The sequence below is a fragment of the Sander lucioperca genome, chromosome 13 (genome assembly GCF_008315115.2).
Source record: "Sander lucioperca isolate FBNREF2018 chromosome 13, SLUC_FBN_1.2, whole genome shotgun sequence".
Lineage (NCBI taxonomy): Eukaryota > Metazoa > Chordata > Actinopteri > Perciformes > Percidae > Sander > Sander lucioperca.
The window spans coordinates 6,611,049-6,630,527 of record NC_050185.1 but is presented as its reverse complement, the minus strand read 5'-3'; the positions used below and the strand labels follow the sequence as shown (position 1 = coordinate 6,630,527).

General features: G+C 41.2%; 2 protein-coding genes across 6 annotated transcripts in view; both read right to left on the bottom strand.

Moving 5' to 3' along the window:
• The window catches only part of srrm3 (serine/arginine repetitive matrix 3), a 92,016-nt gene extending 82,353 nt beyond the window's left edge, over positions 1 to 9,663 (bottom strand). The window contains exon 1 of one of the 2 annotated variants that reach the window (XM_031311092.2): positions 9,450 to 9,663. The gene's annotated coding sequence lies outside the window, so the exon portion shown is untranslated. The remainder of the gene's footprint in view (positions 1 to 9,449) is intronic. The other variant, XM_036008864.1, reaches the window with a different exon arrangement.
• A 1,413-nt stretch (positions 9,664 to 11,076) lies between these two features.
• The window catches only part of LOC116058230 (carbohydrate-responsive element-binding protein), a 32,862-nt gene continuing 24,459 nt past the window's right edge, over positions 11,077 to 19,479 (bottom strand). For 3 of the 4 annotated variants that reach the window (XM_035990877.1, XM_031310981.2, XM_035990876.1), the window contains 6 exons: positions 18,288 to 18,403; positions 17,955 to 18,077; positions 17,220 to 17,347; positions 15,103 to 15,226; positions 12,400 to 12,529; positions 11,077 to 11,566 (listed from right to left, as the gene is read on the bottom strand). In XM_035990877.1, the coding sequence (XP_035846770.1) occupies positions 11,403 to 11,566; positions 12,400 to 12,529; positions 15,103 to 15,226; positions 17,220 to 17,347; positions 17,955 to 18,077; positions 18,288 to 18,403 (785 nt within the window). In that variant the 3' untranslated portion in view covers positions 11,077 to 11,402. The remainder of the gene's footprint in view (positions 11,567 to 12,399; positions 12,530 to 15,102; positions 15,227 to 17,219; positions 17,348 to 17,954; positions 18,078 to 18,287; positions 18,404 to 19,479) is intronic. The other variant, XR_004894921.1, reaches the window with a different exon arrangement.

Below are 19,479 nucleotides of genomic sequence, written 5' to 3'. Positions count from 1 at the left end.
AATTCCCAGTATGCTCGGCAAAGAAAAGATGGGAAAGGTCAGAGCCTGCATTCATCTTTTCAGCACAGTATTTGCTCGCAGCATCACCTTTTCCTGTTTGTATTCCCCCCCCCCCCCTCATATCTCTCTGGGGTAAATAAATGGAATTCTGCCACGCGGTGCAGCTCAGCTTCACTCACGCTGAAACCATTGTCACTCATGACACGCACCCACTGACAATCCTGTTTATCCAGAGCAATTAAAATGCGGTTTATTCAAAAGACTGTACGTGATCCAAATAAACGCTATTACGATTCGACATGATTTACACAGACCATATGAACTGCAAGCTGATGCTAGTGGGGGATTATATTAGTTTACCCTTGTAAAAACTGTTTTTAATGGGTGAGAGAGAGAGGGGGGGGTTAGTAATTCACCAAACAAGCCATTATGAGGCTCTGTGTCTCATTTCCTTAGAGAGAGCTTCATCCCCGAGTCGTCATCTTATCTCTGCCCAATCCTCTCCACCCCCTCACCCACTCAGGATTATGGCAGCTGTGGATGGGCTGCTGAGAGGATCACTTCTCACTCACTCTTTTGCTTTATCCACAGAATATACTGCCGCAATCAGATTCAGGAGGTTACAAAAATCATTTTCTGCACAGAAAACACCTGCCTTTACTGTGTGTGTGTGTGTGTGTGTGTGTGTGTGTGTGTGTGTGTGTGTGTGTGTGTGTGTGTGTGTGTGTGTGTGTGTGTGTGTAAATATCTTGCGGCAGAGCTGAAGAGCTCAAGTTGAGCTTTGGGGGTGCTAATTTAAATGTCATGTCTTTTGTGGATTTTGGATGAGGCAATTTTCCTAATCAAAAAATTGTTATTAATTTCTAAGGTTTTCACACATTGGAGGCTAATTAGCTTGCATTTGTTCCACAATGTTGCAAAATTGGGTAGCAATGCTCTATGGGCCCCATATATTTGCTATTGCAAAGTAGCTCAAAAGTTTTTGTCTCTCTTTTTACACATGCCTAATGTCACTGAAAATATGAAAGAAACATTTTTTTTCTATATATTGTATTTGTGTTATCTACATTAAAAGATGTATTTGAGCATTAAAACTGCAGATAGAGTTAAATAGAGGGTGTGTGTGTGTATTAGTTCTCTGTAGTCAGCACGGCAGATGGTTGTGTGTTGAGGGTGTGTTGGCCGCAGCAGCTGCTCTCACTGCGCCTCTCTCCATTCTTCACACACACACACACACACACACACACACACACACACACACACACACACACACACACACACACACACACACACACACACACACACACACACACACCGCGCTCCCTCCTGAAAAGTACACCGGGATCACCTGATGGAACTAGACACTGATCCCCTCCATTATTCATGAGCTGATCGAGAGCAGCTACATGACCACCCTAATATGCTGTAGATTCCTAACACAGCGTTCTCCTCGCATCGACCGCTCTTTCTCTGCGTTCTCCTGAGATTTCGTACTCAGCCCAACAACGCAGCTACACTTTGTCACGCAGAAGACACCATGCAGCCTATGACATCATTCTCAAATTATGAGGGAGGAAAAACTCAGGGATGAACAGAGTAAGTGCAGGGATAAAAAAAAAATGAAGTGTTTTCACTGTTCTTCCTCCCACCCCTCTTTGTCTCAGTGTCTCCTCCCTCCTCTTTCTCTCTCTCTCTCTCTCTCTCGCTTCCATCCTCTTCACCTCTCCTCTGAGGAAGAACTTCAAAGCAGCTCTGAAGTCGGTGGGATAGAGGAAGAGGATCCCAAGGGACGGACACACACACACACACACACACACACACACACACACACACACACACACAGATGGCTAACAAGCAGTCAAACAGTGCCCTTTGAGCAGTAACTGGGTGACAGCTTCAAACGGGCCCGACTCGAACAGAGCGCGGCCATTTCTCATGACTGTATTGACTTCAATAACTCGGTTTCATCACACATCTCTTACTTTCTCACACACACACACACACACACACACACACACACACACAAAAACAAATGTCAGGTAGAAAAGAAAGCACTGGTTTTAATGTGGCTAATATTTAATTGAGTAATAATAGATCTGAGGAACCTACTGAATAAAACACTCTTATTTAACTATTACCAGCGCGCAAGGGACAAAGTTCATTAGAAACAGCCTCCAACCCCACAAAAACTTGAATTATTCAGTTTTCAGTCCTTGATGTAAATTGTATCTAATGTTTTTCTGCTTCTTGATGAGGATGAATCTGGGGCTAAGCTCCCTTTGATCAGGGGATGAAGCAGGCATTTTTTTGATCTTCTAAGTTCCTTAAACACTTTCTACACTTTCTGAGGCTGACCTCAAACCTAAAGTTACATTACAGACCCACAGGATTTAAATCCAAACTATGTGAAGAAAAACACAATCACCTTAGAATGCCGAGTGTGATTTCAAAGGGTCGTGGGAGGAAGAAGGGCTCTAAACAGATGAGCTGAAGCTAATCTTGGCATCTTTATCCCCATACAGGAGATTCACGATCTAATTTGGTTATCAAGATGACTTATGCCTTACAGGAGGGGTTTTAAAACAGTGAGACGCTGAGGGAGAAATGTGAGGCAAATATACTGTGTGAGCGGAAATGGACAGGTGCATGCCCATGCACACACAACTGGGAGTAAGTTATTAGTAGTTATGTTCATGTCCATGGCATATAATCATCCACAAATCGCCTTAAAAATCATAGAAAAAAAGACGCTCCTTATAACTCCACAATCTGCCTGAGAATCATCCCGTAGGCTATTTAACCTTTAGAGAACGGACCGCCCGCTGGCGGCCGCGGGAGATTATTGTTTGCAAGATCCTGTTTACATCAATCCAAAAATAAAAACCAGAACAGTTAGAGCATTCAATCGTTTTGCAGTAGAAAGCTAAGGCTTCTGTCTACCACGTCATTACGTTGTACGCTGGTGATGACGCTATCACGTTACACCTTTCTATTGCAGGTGAATCTATCAAAACGCTCTCAAAAATTAAAAAAAAAGATTAGTCAAAATAGTTAAAACAACCTATGTAGCGTTAAGAAATATTCTGTTCACCCAGTCTTTTGGGTCAATATGTTTGGTGTTTATTTAGTTAACTTTAAAGAAAACACTGGTTTTGGTATTTTTCATGACACAATTTCAATACTTTTATTAAAAGGACAATTCCGGCGCAAAATTAACCTCGGGGTTAATAACAGATGTGTACCCACTCTGTCGCTCTCTGGGACATGTTTTCATGCTAACCAAATGTGTTTGTAGCTTGAAACAAGCTAGCGCGGACTGCTGATTAGCTTACAACGCTAGTATTCAGGGCACAGGGAAAGTCAAAACAAATCGCTTATTATACCACTAAAAAGGCTCAAAATATCACCACACTTCAACGGTAGCATAATGAGGGTCCCTAAATGTTAACCGAAGCATTGAGAACTTTGTAAGTGTACAGACAGTTTATTAAAAAGATAATTTAGAAAGACAGTAGCTCCCAAGACGGCAGTCGCCTGTATACGAGAATGCGACTGTCTTTATAAACTATCTTTTTAATAAACTGTCTGTACACTTACAAAGTTGTTCTCAATGCTTCGGTTAACATTTAGGGACCCTCATTATGCTACCGTTGAAGTGTGGTGATATTTTGAGCCTTTTTAGTGGTATAAATAGCGATTTGTTTTTACTTTCCCTGTGCCCTGAATACTAGCGTTGTAAGCTAATCAGCAGTCCGCGCTAGCTTGTTTCAAGCTACAAACACATTAGATTAGCATGAAAACATGTCCCAGAGAGCGACAGAGTGGGTACACATCTGTTATTAACCCCGAGGTTCGTTTTGCGCCGGAATTGTCCTTTAATTATGGTTTATTGACTTATAACCTTTTAGCTTAGGTTGTACTGATTTTAGGGATATGAAGCATTTCAAGATACTCCAAGTAATTACATCATAATGAGGAGAAATACCAATGAAGGCACTGGCTGATCTATTGCAGAGTTCAAACAGTTACGTTTTCTTCAGTATTTATCCAGGGATAAACTGTCAGTATATTTATAGGTACATTAGAGGAGATGCTAATCGCTGATGGTGCCAACACAACGAAGCATAAACAAATACAGGGGGCGTAAGTTGTAGCCTACAGCTAAATCACTGAATCCATGGACACATTGTTATTCCTGTAGATGCGGCGTGAGCCACATGGAGGCACAGGGAAACAGAATGGAACAAAAAAATGATACAATCTCCCACAGTGAGTTGAGTATAGCTTCACCAAGCATTGGAAATGGACAAAAATAAAACCCACACATGATGACACATGTGCTGTTGGAGAAACGGGATGAAACATCAAAAGCAAACTCCAGAAAGAGTCAGCCAGAGAGAGAGTCAGCCAGAGAGAGAGAGAGAGAGAGAGAGAGAGAGAGAGAGAGTCAGCCAGAGAGAGAGAGAGAGTCAGCCAGAGAGAGAGAGAGAGAGAGAGTCAGCCAGAGAGAGAGAGAGAGAGAGAGAGAGCCAGAGAGAGAGAGTCAGCCAGAGAGAGAGAGAGAGACAGCCAGACAGAGAGTCAGCCAGAGAGAAAGAGAGAGATAGAGAGACAGAGAGAAAGAGCGCGAGAGAGAATCAGCCAGAGAGAGAGAGAGAGAGAGAGAGAGAGAGAGAGAGAGAGAGAGAGAGAGAGAGAGAGAGAGAGAGAGAGAGAGAGAGAGAGTGTGTATGTGTTGTCTGTTTGTGTTCTCTCAAAGGAGGAGGATTAAAAATGGATGTGCTTTTACATTGGAAGAATGGTGTGCTATTTTGTCAGCCTGAGCGCTGTGACACAGGCCCCCGCTGTGAAGCCGGTGGGGTGGGGGATTTTCTTACGGGGATAATTCATCTCAGGTGACCTAAGTGCGGCATTCTGCCTGTGAGTGGGCTGCTGCGGGTTCCGATGACGGCTGCAACACCCCACAACAAACAGAACATAGCTCGTAACAGCCTCTCAAGGACAACCAGCAACCAGCAGAGTGTGCTGAGTATCGATCCGTATCAGTCCAGGGTCTTATAGCACTTATTCACGTAAAATAAGGTTGCAGTTTACAGCCTCAGGATATCTCCAGTACTGGCTGGTACTATCTAAAGCTACAGTAATACAAGGCTTTAGCAGTCGGAGTTCAAATTTAAGCAGGTATCTTCCAAAGTTACAGTCCTGTTTTAGTCTCAATGTTCCCTTTTTTTGTACAAAAAAATAAAATAAATTACTTTGGAAAACACACACTTGTGGTTAGGGTTGGGTACCGAAACCCCTACGCAACCGGTAGGAATCAGACCGGATTAGAACGCAAATTTCGGTTCCACTTAATGTGTCGACTGAAATATTTTCCCTCCGTTGCTCCGAAACGGAAGTAAAAATATCACACTTTCTCTGTAGTCTACTGTTGGCTAGCTACCGTAAATGTAGGCTACTTTTAAAATGCCATATTTTCCCTCTGGGCTCACCAAAATGGATGTGAAATCATATTAACCATTCACTGGACGTGATCGCTAGTAAAGATATTACATCTTTGATGTCATTTTTCAGTTTTTCAAGAATCGGTTCAGGAATCGGAATCTTTTTAAAAGTACCGGTTTGGCATTGGAATCGTAAAAATCCAAACGATATCCAACCCTACTCAGCATACATCTTGGAATTCATTTTACACAGATCTGTGGATTTTGTCCCCATGATGAAGAGATCTTTGAATGGCCAGTATAAAACAGGAGGGATGATTACAGCAAGCAAAACCTGTTTCACTGTTCATACAGGCACCGGACTATTGTTTAAAAGGCAGACTTGAAAAGTTGTGGACCTGTCCTTTAACCTATAGTAAGTCCAAAAAAAAAAAAAAAACTGTCTTTAAAAAGTGTGAATCTAGTTCACCAAAGTGATTGGAATAAATGAAGTCATGTCGACATTGTTACCTTAATGCAGCCTTGTTGTAATAGCCAGGCCTGTCTATAGCATTTCATCAGAATTGTGTACACTGGTATTTGTTGACCTTGTTTTAGAGGGATAATAGCAGGACTCAATTTAATAACATACACTTATTTACTTTGTTAAGGCATCGTTTAGAGCTCGTCATTATCGTACCCATCAAACATAAACACTGTGACTAAATAATGAGAAAAACACAATGCTATAAAATGCAGTGTGACGGGTAAAAAAAAAATCTAAAGAATTTTAAGGTTTTACAGGCGGTGCAGAGACAACTGAAGGAACAAAATCCAATATGGTGTTGTTTAATGTTGACAAATGTAAGCTTTTTTTGTATGAAGTGCTTCAAATGTATTAGTACTAGATGTCGAGGGGGTCCAACTTCCCACTGGTGCTGGTACTCAAATCATTGAGAGAAGTTTGCTTCAAAAACGGCACAAAACACAACATCCTTGAAAGGACAGCAGTAAAACGTAAGCTCTTTAGCTAGAAATACTCCCTCAGTGCCCTTTGATTTGAGACAGGAACACACACTGACGAGCCTTTTAAATAAAACATAAAGCAATCACCACCTGCAGTGATGCCATACAGCCCGGCTACGCAACAGTCCTCATCCCGCCAACTCAAGTGCGGTCTTAGGCTGATTTTATTGCAAAATCCCAATCTATTTGGCATGACTTTCTTTGAATAAGCAGAGACATCCCTGCTGTGCTCTCACATTGCAGCAATTTGTGTGTTTGTTTAAAACACACACACACACACACACACACACACACACACACACGGCATTGTGAGACAATGCCTGGCTATTAGTACTCGCCAGAAACACTTCAGCCTGATAAAAAAAAACTACGTCTCCATCCTTCCTCTGCCACCCGTTCATCTGTCCTCCCCCCCCCCCTTGAGGTTTCACCAACAGTGGCTTCGCCCTTCAGGAGAGCTGAAGAAGAAGGAAGTAGGACAGGAGGAGGAGGAGCAGTGTGTGTGTGTGTGTGTGTGTGTGTGTGTGTGTGTGTGTGTCTGCCAGGGGGATGAGAGGAGAACATGGGGAGGCATGCGCTGACTAGGGCTGGGTACCCAATTCAGTACTTTTTAGGCACCAACCGAATTGCCTCTTAAGTATCGAAAAATGCCTCGTCATTCAATATCCAATTTCAATACATAAAAGAGTAAATCTCATCAGCGTCAGTGAGCCAATTAGCATGCAGCGTGCTTCTACCAAGATCTAAAAAGGTTTGTGATTGGCTTGGCTTGTGACGATACACGTCGCAGAGACACGCAGGAAAAACTCGCACAGAGACGGGACTCACGTAGCAGGAGCTGAAAAATAAATTGAAGGATTTGTGCCGTAATGTGTAATGTTGTAATTTCTTTTTATTTTTTGTGGAGAAAGAAGCCGAGAGACAGACTGCAGAGAAAGATAGAGCGACTGACATTTCTCCCCGCCACATCAACAACAAGCTAATCCCTCTATCAGCCTCTCACCTCACCTGGGCCTATCTCGCCAACAGCAGCACTCTGACAAAATGGAAGATGTGCTTTTCCGAGATGCACTCAGTATTTTTTTTTAGTCTGGCCAGAGCAGCTCAGCGGCGCTCCAGTCCCATGGAGATGAGTATTTGGTCAGCGCTGTCACTGTCCTGCCACTCACACAGCTCCTGCTGACTTTTCCTTTTTACCCGAGCAGCATGTCACAAACTGAGCACTGATTACTGATTCGTGGGATGTTCATAAGGACCGAGCCAAACAGTCGTATGCAATGTCGGCATGGACTGCGGTAGGCGTTTGTGAATGTTGTCACACAGCTGTGAATCGTAATGGAATTTGCAGCAGCCTTATCAGTTAGGGCTGCGACTAATCATTATTTTCATTACTGATTCATTCTCAATTAGTACATTTTTCAGTTTATGAAAAAAATTGTCCTTCACAATTTCCCAGAACCCAAGGTGACATATTCAAATTGCTTGTTTTGACGACCAACAGTCTGAAATCCAACAATATTCAGTTTACAATGACATAAAAAAGCTGCAAATCCTCAAAGCATAGAGCTGGAAACATCTTGTTGGCATTTTTGCTTTGAAAAATGATTCAAACGATGAATTGATTATCGAAATAGCTGCTGATTGATCCACTAATGGAAAAATGGACTAACCGGTTCAGCTCTAGTATCAATAATTTGTATCACAAAATATTATTCAATGTATTAGGAGACAGGTCAGAGCTGTCCTCTCTATTGAAAATAAATAAAAGACTTTACTGTGTATTATGAACCCATATATATATATATATATATATATATATATATATATATATATATATATAAATAATAATATTATAATATTTTTTTTTTCCTTCTGTGTCAACACATCTATAATTGAACATTATACTTTGCATATACATTTGTTTTGATGTTTGTTATATTATATGTTGGGGTGTCTTTGCATAGCCTAGAAAGACTGCAAAAGCCACCACAGCAAAGGGGTTAAATTAAGCTCAATCTGAATGGACAGATCAAAGATTTCACATGAAAAAGAAGCTGTCAGAAACATAATTCCCCCAGTGTACAGACCTGACAATTAAGCCTGCCAGCGCTGCATGACCGGGCTCACATAGTGAATAAAATGACACCTCTCAGCTGCCTCATTTACAGTATAAAGAGAACATCATCACCAAAAAACAGTTACAGTGAGCGTATAGTATTTTACAGTAAAAAATAAAAATAAAAAAAGGGTAAATTAACCCTTCAACTAGATTGACACAACAGCACATGACCTAGGCTAATAACTCTTCAGTCTTCATCAATTCACAAACTATTAACAGTCACTCAAAGTGTTCAATGCAAATCAGTAAACTACCCAGCTCATAATTAAGCATCTTTGTGAACAAACTTTCCACAAAATATGCTGTTTCTCTGAGAGAATCCTATTTCAAATAACCTAACATCAAGATATTTAAGAGCAGGCTGGGTGTAGAAATAGAGTTTACTGCTGTGTGCGTATACGAAATAAAACGCTTCCCGCAAATGTGTTAACTGAGTGGAGGCGGTTTTTCCCAACACAATACGCCCCTCAATTCGCCAAAATGTGAGAACAATACGAGAGCAGTGACGGTGATGATAAATGTCCCGCAGCCAGGACAGAGGGGGATAAAGAAACAGCAGCTGGTCACAGTGAAGCAGCGGAAATCGACGAGTTATAAAACCCCACCATCTGCAAAGCGAGGAGAGGCTGCCCAGCAAAAACACGGTCTCCGTCCAGCCCTTTATTACTTCAGTATCCCCAGTTCGCTCTAATAAACTGGCCATAGGGTGAAAATATGAGACACCACAGACAGAACAAGAAGCGAACGTAAACACCGCCTCAAATGCAGTATTTATTTATGAACCTGGAAGGGAAGGGGAGCTTGTTCTTCTTCAGTGATGCCCGGTATTATCCCTGCCTCCACCAACTTGATCCTATTTAAGCTTTTTCGAAAACTCTTACCTTTTTCTGCAGTATTTTGCCTCGTTGGTCTCGGCGTTTGTAGCGGATATGTTTCAGTATTTTCTATATTGGGACCTGGCTCGGTGCTGATGTTGAGCCGTGTCTTCCGTCCCTCTTCTTCAGCGTTTAGCTAGCCCCGCTGCCTCTGCTCGGCTTGTGGTGCTGAAGTGGACAGCGCACCGAGGAGAGCTGGGAACAAAAAGCCCACACTGCGCCTCTTCGGGCCCGCCCGCAGGACAGCGCACCCCGGCGACCCGGAGGAGCGTCTGCAGCCAACAACGAAATGGCGTCAAGTGCACTGGGATAGCGTCACCTAGCGTGTTGATTCCCTCATTTTTTTCTGTGGACGACTTGAGTCCTAAACGGCGGCCACAGTGGGGCAGTTAACTTTCTATATTATCACTTTGAAGGCTTATTCCCAAACAGGCTTCTTTCACGGAAGCCATTTTGACAATGTCGCAGTAGGAAAAGCACAGGTGTAAATAATCAAGTTAGTGATGACTGAGTTCCATCTAGCTCCTTAATGTTCAGGCTGGCTCACTGCCACAATGCCATTGCTCACTGGGACACCTGAATAGAACAGAGCCATCGTTAATGTTATTGGAAACACCTGCTGACAAAGATGTCTGCTGTGAAAAGACCTGTATCAGTGTGTAGTATATGACCATTCTATAACTTTCTATAAACTTTGCTTAAAGGTTTGTTATAAGGGAGTCCTATGAACTTTACTCTACACTTACTGAGAACATCTGGAAATTGTTAACATGAGTAGGGGTCCCCCCAAGACAGAAGAGACCTTTTTTGGAGTTGTGCCAGATAACAGGCTTCGATTGGCCAGTTCATATACTCACACATACACCCTCCCACTTTAGGTCATACAATGCATAGGATATATATGTTGCTCACACAAAGGAAAGTCGGAGCGACAACATTTGAAGATTGGGCTGGTCGTCTCTCCAGATATCCATGGGTCTGTTAAATTGATGCTGAATCTTTGCTTGTAATAAACCTTTTTATAATCAAGATCAGTGTCGGCGGATTCCTCTTCATACAGCATCACAGCATTACTATTTAAGACACCACAAGTGCATTCACGATTGGTCTTCTATAGGCCTAAACTGCGTGCTGTGTGTGTGCGCCTCCGGTGTGGAAGTTGTGATGATAAATTATTTTTTTCTTTTCTTCATATAATTAAATTATGGTATAGGCTTTTGGTATAACTCAGGGTTTAGTTAACCTTTTTCCTGGTTTAAAGTAATGATGTTTCTTGGTATGATTTAGTATTGCAAAATTGAAAGACTGAAATCTCTTATCGAAGCAGACTTTCCTTCTATTGTGACTTCAAGAACAGGTAATAGTATAATTGAACTATCTTTCATTTTCTTTTCATAGTTCACCCTCTGGACCCTGGAGCCCTGGTGGTCTGCAAACTCCACTTTGAGAACCATTAAAATTAATACTCTGAAATAACCCCTGCCAACTAAAGCTATTCATTTCGTCTTACGTTTGTCTAATACTGGAACTGGTGTGTGATGCCCAATACAGTGGAAGGTGTAGAAAGACATTTTGCATCGAGTTGATGTCAACAGTAAATGATACATAGAAAAGATAAGCTGACATGTGAAAGGAATTGAGAATATTATAATATAACTACTGCTTCACCAAAGATTTTGAGGCTTATAAATAATACAAGTGTTTAGTCCAACTACGTTATGCTTTTATCAGAATTTAAGCATAGATCACAAATAGTTCCTATGATGTTTTAGGTGTACTGGAATACATTCTTTTTTGCAACTGGTGAGTTTAATAGGAATGTGATTATGCATTATTGAAAGTCTCGGAGCTGAATGTTGAGTCTGTTTTGAATCATTGCACAGGCTCTCCTCTGACTTGTGGTCTCCTGTGCATTATGGTGGATTCCAGTTCACTTTCCAATGAGTCTGTTCTTCGCAGTCACATGGGGTGCATATTGTCCCGAATGGCGGGCTGTAAGGAGTGGTCCAGGGCAGCAGCGGGGTGGCCCTGGGTGACAGCGAGGGTGGCCTGCTCCGGCAGTAGGCTGGGGTCTGTCAGGATGGCTGTGGTGGTACTCAGGAGACGGAGTGAACTCAGAACCACTGACGGGACACGCAGAGAAACCACAAATACAGATTACAGCTAATGTGCAATAGAAATACTATCAAACTATGGATATTTGCTGTAGGAATATTGGTTCTGCATAGAGCTGCAAAGATGAATTGATTAACTGTAAACTATTAAATTAATCGTCAACTATTTTGATAATCGGTTTGAGTCGTTTATTTTACGAAAAAATAAAAAGTTCTCTGATTCCAGCTTCTTAAAGATGCTGTAGGTAGGATTGTGAAGATCCAGGACTTAGCCAAAAAATTTGAACAATGACAACTTCTCAGTCCCTCCCTCCTTTCTGCTAAAGCCCAAATGGTCTCCTAAGCTCCTCCCCCCACAAGGGAGAATGAATGCGTGTGCATGAGCAGTGACTGACACAAAGTTAGACACCCCCCCCCCACACACACCCCCGGCCCTGATTGGTGCATCTGAACAGGGAGCGGTGGATTTTTGCAAATTGCACTACAGGCTGTAGGTGGTGACAGAGGAGCCTGATTTTTTTTTAATATAATAGGGTCAGTTTCAGCAAATATGACAAAGTTAGTTTTATAAGTCTTACCTACTGCACCTTTAAATGTGAACATTTAGTAGTTTCTTCACTACTCTATGAAAGTAAACTAAAAAAAATTGAGTTGTGGACAAAACAAGACAAGTGAGGATGTCATCTTGGGCTTTGGGAAACACTGATCAACATTTTTCATCATTTTCTGACATTTTTTAGACCAAACCACTGAGAAAATAATCCCCAGGATAATTGACAATGAAAATAAGCTTTAGTTGCAGCCCAAGTTCTGCATTAAGGGAGCAGTTGTTCTGCACTCACTGGGTCTCAGGGCAGGCAGGGAACAGTGTTGGTCCAGCCAGGACAGAGTGGACCGACACAGGTCCTCCACACTGGCAGTGGACACCATTCCATTATAGGACTCAAACAGTGGCTCGATGATGATACTGAACTGACGCGGAGTTGAGGAAAGAAGTCGTTCAAAAGTGACACACTAGTGTTTTTATAACGTTAGTGAATTCATATTAAGCATTGCATAGTATATCAAAGGATGTCCATAGCAAAGTGCTTTACAATGTCCATAGGCTGGTGTTATTCTATAGCTTCCTTGTGTTCAAATCCCCAAAAAACAACTCCAACGATGCTTTAGTCTGTCTTTCAATACTTACCGACTCCCATATCCTCAGTCCCAAGCCCATTGGTTCCTACTGCAGACATACATCTTTAAAAACAGGTCATAAACACATTAACCTTTAACAGGGCTCAGTAATTTCCTATAACAGCAGCTGTAGTTTCTTTTAAGCAAATGTTACTGTGAACCGAAAAATGCTATGTACATCTGTCACATTAGACAGGTGCATAAGAGAGAGACAAGAAGGTCAAAAGTTGCTAAGAAACTCTCTCACACTAACTTGCAAAGACAATGGCAACATTTCGGTACTAGACACTGAGAAGCCATCTTTAGTAGAAAGTGTCTGTGGGTCTACACCAGTCACATTCTCCACATGAAATAAGGTATAAATACATAACATCCATTTACTATACATGGAGCTGAAAAGAAGTACAACACTTTATATAGTAATACTAATAAAACATCCCAAATCTTATTAAATTCTTCTTTTCTTATATTATATATTAGATGGATGTTGATTTCTGAATAATGAATGCTAAAACTAAAGCAAATGTCACTCAAAAAGGAGTAAATAGTGAATGTGTTAGGGACCATTTTAAACTGCGGAATAATAGACATTAGATGCGCTGGTGAGTATTTACAGCAGACCGGGGTGCATGTGATTGACTCAAAATAAACTAAGGAGAAGGAACACGGCACCCAGTGCAACAGTGTGGCTCACTGATGCGTATGTAATCATTTTGGACAACAATGGAGCTCTAATGGCGCGTTCATGCCACCTCGGAATGACAGGGACCGCCCCCGTGATTACGTTGTTTTTCCGACTACCAGCGTTCACATGTCGGGATGCGTGTTCTTCTTCTTCTTTTATATTGGCGTTTGGCATAACAACTTGTTGCATGACTGCCACCAACAGTTGGGCGTAGCCTAGAGCATCAGGTATGTGAAAACCTGGTGAACATGGAGGCCACAATAATTTGCTGCTGTTTTCTTATGCGAGCATACAAACAGCACATCGTCAGGTGTTTGTGTTATCTGCAGGACAACGAACGGGAAAGGACACAGATAAGGTGTTTTTTTTTTTATATACATAGGCCTATTTATGAATAATTTGAAACATGTTATATCTGTGTATGTTTCTCAGCAGAGGCGTTTGTCCACAATAAATAAGTTTATTGTCATTGAAATATGTTCAGTGAACCAAAGTCGCCTACATCAAACGTCAGTTGTCAACAACGCGTCACCAACTGGGAAACTTTGTTAGCAAAATCTGGCCCAAGTTTCCCACCTCTGATTCCCACAGGAAGGGACGTGAATGACGACGTTTTCACTCGGAAAAAGGTTTTTCCGATGTCTATGAACGCACGGATAGGCACAGAGGGATAAGATCTGTCAGGCTTTGGATACACAGACTTGTTAGTAGGATAAACTCATTGTTGGTTTTTGGTCTTTTCTTGGGATTTGTTAACAATAAGAAAAATATATAATACCACCAGACTTGTTCTTTAATGGTAATTTCCGTCATAACACTGAAAGTGAGTGGCTCATTGTTTCGGAAGCAGCACCAAACTAGTGGTCGACTAAAAACAAAATAAGTCAGCTCTCAATGTTGAATAGCACAGAGGCAAGAAAATGAGTCAAATATACGCTAAATGTTGCCATCTCGACACTATGTGAAGAGAAAAGATTCTCTTTGAGAACTTTGTTTTAAAGTCATTATATCAGCAGTTAGATAAATGCACAATCTCTTGAGCGACCATCGAAGATACCTTAATATTCATGGAAAGAAAACACCCTCAAGGTGTTTTTGTGCAACACACAATGGTAAAATGGTAATCTAATCTCCGTATCTTGCCTGCAAGATAAGGGCAGCAGTAACGGTTTGGGTGATCATTAGGATAGAGTTAAGGATTAATATTACTTTTTTTTATGCAACTGCCATATGCAACACACAGCCATTTATTCTGCCTGATTACACTGAGACGCCCCAGATGAATAATGTCCTTTAAAACTACATTAGCATATATGTAGATATGTACAAAGGCCAGGTTTCAGTCACTTACCAAATGTACTGCACCAAAGTAAAAGCTACATTTCCCTGCCCAACAGTATCTTTCCAGACTGGCAAAATGCTTGGCATAATTAGAAAATTTGGATTCACAGAAAAAGGTTTAGGGAAGATAACAAAATTTGAGATTCCACCAAAGCGAGGAAGAAGCCAGTTGATGCTGTAGCCAACTACTCCAAAGTACTGACACATAAGAACCCCGCACAGGAATAGATGGCTACATTTAGTGCTCAACACATGTCCTATGCAGAGTAAGTACGTTTTTGTTTGTGGCAGTGTGTTTTTTTTTAATGAACCTCTGGCAGAATTACATTCATAAGGATACGATCCAGAACTTCCAGTTTCGCAGCGTCTGTGCCTGGACGTACTCTCGGAACTTCTGCCTCATGTGGTCAAAGCGCTGCCGTGTGATGGGCACACCAGTGGCTGGAAGCTGCTGCTGGCACGCACTGCATCAAGAGACACGCCGAGTCAACAAAGCAGTGCAGTGCATCTTCATATCAGCAGGGAAAGACCAATATGTGATATTAAAGGTTAGGTTCACAATCAATAGTCAGGGGCCCATAGTTATTGTCTACGCTCCCAGGACTTTTTTCTTCTAACTGTCCCTAAAATCTAGACTAAACTAGGAAAAAGAGTGTTTAAGTATGCTGCTCCCTCATCTTGAATAAAGTTACAAAACCACATGAATCTTTGGGAGCTGGTTTCATTGCACACACTTAAAGCGATTCATCCATCCATTCATTCATTTTAACGTTTGTTTTATGTCTTAAACATTGTCTAAATAAAAATGGTGCTACTGCCTGTCTTGACCAGGACACTCTTGAAAAAGAAATTTAAAGTTAAATGTAAATTTAAAGAGTTAAATAAAGGTTAAAAACATGTACATTGAAACCATTTTTGCTTGCTGAAATCATTCCTACTTTTCATACTGGCCATGAGCGTCCGTTACATTCAAGCCATCGCCAAATGAGTTGATAGAAAGCTAATTAAGACTATCAGCTCCACATAACTCTCTCTGTATTTCTCAGTATGGCTATGTTTACAAAATGGTATAGTCCGGCGACTTTTGCAAGCAGAAGCTCGAGAGATGCGTTTTACACATCACTCAGTCAGTGATTGTTCTGCTAAGAAAAGACCTACATGTTCAGCAGAAGGACTAACATCCAACAAAAGAAAGTGACCGACGGCGAACACAAACACCGATAACCATTGGTGGGGCTTTTCCTAGTTGGAGAGCTCGAAAAAAATAAAAATAAAATAAAGGACTAGGATCAGACACGGATGTTACCTTCCTGCTCTTGAAGAGGTGAGTAATGGGTTTTGTAACCTACTGTATAATGGTTGGCGATCATTGAAGGCTTGCGATACGTGGAGTGGTGTTGTCATTACTTCGAGATCGCTTCCTAATGCTCTTCCAATGAAAGTGGTGGGGCAAGAAATCCACAGTCTGAAAAATGTCTGTTTAAACTATCCTTTAAATTGAATCCCAATATCACCCAGATATAATATTAAAGCTATACAGTCCTTCCAGAAAAATGCAGAGTTTTTTTGTGATTGTTGCGGGCAAAAATCCTTGATTATGCGGCACGTTTTCTTAAAAAATGCGATGGAATATGCGGGATATTTGTGTAATTTTATGCGATGAAATTGCGGGAACTTGCAAAAACTGCGGTTTCATCATGGCTTCATCACGGGGTTTGCAGCTTTTCGATGACGTAATCACATCACTTCATAACATTCCCATGGCAACAGGGGAAAATGGCTGCTCTTGTGTGAAGTAAACGCAACATTTTTCAACTTTCTGCTAAAATACATGTGATTTTTTTGCAACAAAAATGCAGGGATTATGAAATCATGCAAGCCCCGCATATTTTACACGGAAATCGGCAATTTATGCGCCGAAAGTGCGGCGTATTTGAAAAAATGCGGCCCCCGCATAAATATGCGGACTTTGACTGATTATGCATTGAATTATGTGATCGCATAATCACGTTTTTCTGGAGGGACTGGCTATAGCGCGTAGTTTCTGTCTCCCCCATGAAGAATTCTAAGAATTGACAACAACTGTCAGCGCGTCCACATGGTACAAAAGCCTTCTGTGACCTTCACCCCCCCCCCAGTTGCTAGTAGCCAAGGAGAACACAGAGGATTAAAAAAAAAGAGGTAATTATTCACTTGAGTTTCTGTGCGCGAAACTCGCCGGACACCACAATCTTCTGAACATAGTCATACTGAGAAATACAGAGAGAGTTGAGTGGAGTTGATAGTCTGAATTAGCTTTATTTATAGACTAATTTGTAACTGGCTTGTATGAAACGGACGTGCACTAAAGCTTTAAATGAAAATAGGCATCCAATCCTAATGGATATGCATACACTCACATGCCTGCACACGTTCACACTCCTATATTAAGAAGTCAAGCGTGGCTAAAAGTCTCACTTGATGGCTGAGTTGAGGAGCTGGATCTCCTCTCGGAGTCTCTGAGCCTCGTCGTGCAGCTGAGCTCTCTCCTGCTGCATCTTACCGATGTACTCGGCAGTCTTCTGCAGCGTGGTGGCTTTGCTGATCTGTGCCAGCAGACAGAGGGGTTAACACACGTCAGCAATACACCCTAGTTATTCACAAATAGTCAAAGTAGGGCTGCGCATTATGAGAAAAATATGCGACTTGCGATAACATTGTTGAATATCGCGATAACGATATTACCTGCGATAAATCAACAAATATTGAAGTGTACTCAGTTCTGCATTTTCTGCTGCTTTCAGCATTCTGCTAAAATACAACATTGCTTGTTGGATTTAACAAAAGGAAATCATTTCCAACATTATTTTATTGAACATTGAATTGAATACAAAAGGCACCACTAAAAAAAGAATGACAGTTGCATTTAAAAAAAGTTTTCTTCTGATAAAAAAACCTGAGTGTCTTTCGCAATATGTTGCAGCCTTCTGCGGTATGTGTATTGCACCAGTTAATATTGCAATGACGATAAAAAAAAAAACGATATATTGTGCAGCCCTAATTCAAAATGACTGTGGCCGGTTTCCTAGCTGCATTTACATCTCATATAGTCTTCCAGTTAAACTGTCTATGCATCAACTCAACTGCTCTTTGGTGATGCTGCTCCTGTCAGCACATCCATCTCTAATGCAGCTGCACGTTTTCTCACAGTACCTTTATGCTTGGCTGAGAGCTGAGTGTTGTCACGAGGTTATGTAACGTGTCAAAACCCAGTTTGATGTTGAAGCGCCTCTTCTGCTCAGCTGAGATGTGCGTTATCCTCCTGGTCTCCGTTTGCTGCAGATAATATATGACGAAATAGACACAATCAAACTTCACACCCAGATTAACTTTCTCCGTCAACAATCAGTTTCTGGTATTATTTCACTTGTGACTTATTTAGCACTTAACAAGATGGTAATCTTATTCATAACAAACTACTTAATCCCATGCTGTTCTGTATGAAAGCATATATATATGTAGATGAAATGAGACGGTGTGTCCTACCTTACTTGATTCTATCTTTCCCTGTACTGAGAAGCATGAGTGTGGGGACTCTGGGTTGGAGGTTTTATCTAAAGGGTTTGGTGGTGACGTTTGGCCTGGATGTCCTGGAAAATTCACTAAAAGAAACACAAATAACATAATCACAATAATCACAATAATCTATTCATTATTTTTGTAGGGAAATTACATGACCTCTACATGCACACATGTTCTCATTAGGGCTGCTCGATTATGGGAAAAAAATCATAATCACGATTATTTTGGTCAATACTGAAATCATGATTATTCAACACGATTAATAATTGACTTGACTGAAAGATGTTGCAATTACTGAATTAAAAAAAAAAACCCAGCAAAACAGTGACAACAAATTAACGGTGAAATCACCTTAAACTGTGAAATTTCTGTAAATACTTTTCCTGAATCGTAACCACGATTAAAAATTTGATTAATTGCACAGCCCTAGTTCTCATGCGCAAATCAGTTATATATGCAAGGCAAACTCTCTGCATGTAAATAAAAATGATACAGTATGCTCTGGCTGTGGATGCTGGCATACTCAGGTTTTAATTTAGACTTCTACAACAAGCTTTACTTGATCAACCTTTTTGCTAGATTCCCCTACAATCAGGCTTGGGGAGTAACGGAATACATTATGCGGAATGCCGTTACGCAATTAAGATACAAAAACAGGTAAGGCTATGTTCACACTTGGCGTCTTTTTTTTTTTTTGCTGCTAGTGTCTGTTTTACATTATAATCCTGTGGAGTAAACAGTTTTTTTTTTTTGTTTGTTTTTTTTTTAAGTTGTGAGCACTTTTTTAAACACCACTGGCGACTTTTTGTTCTGCAGCTCAGGGCATCCTTTTGAAGTTGAAAAAAGTTCAACTTTTCTGAAAAAATGTCCCACTTCCAGCGCTTTTTTGACAGCCGACCAATGAGAAGCGGAGTAGCCACAGCTCTCGTTTCCATAACAACAAGAAAACATGCAGTCGAAGCACAGCGAGTTATATGATATTACCGGGTGGCGTATTTACGAATCCTACTATTGTCACGCCAAGACCCGCCCTTCAATAGCATTCACACACTACTATTGGCCAGGCGTCCATGCTTACGCAAGGTAACGTAACCCGATCTGTTCAGGTCCTATCCCCTGACCAATCAGCTATCCTAATCTTAACCATTCGAGGTCA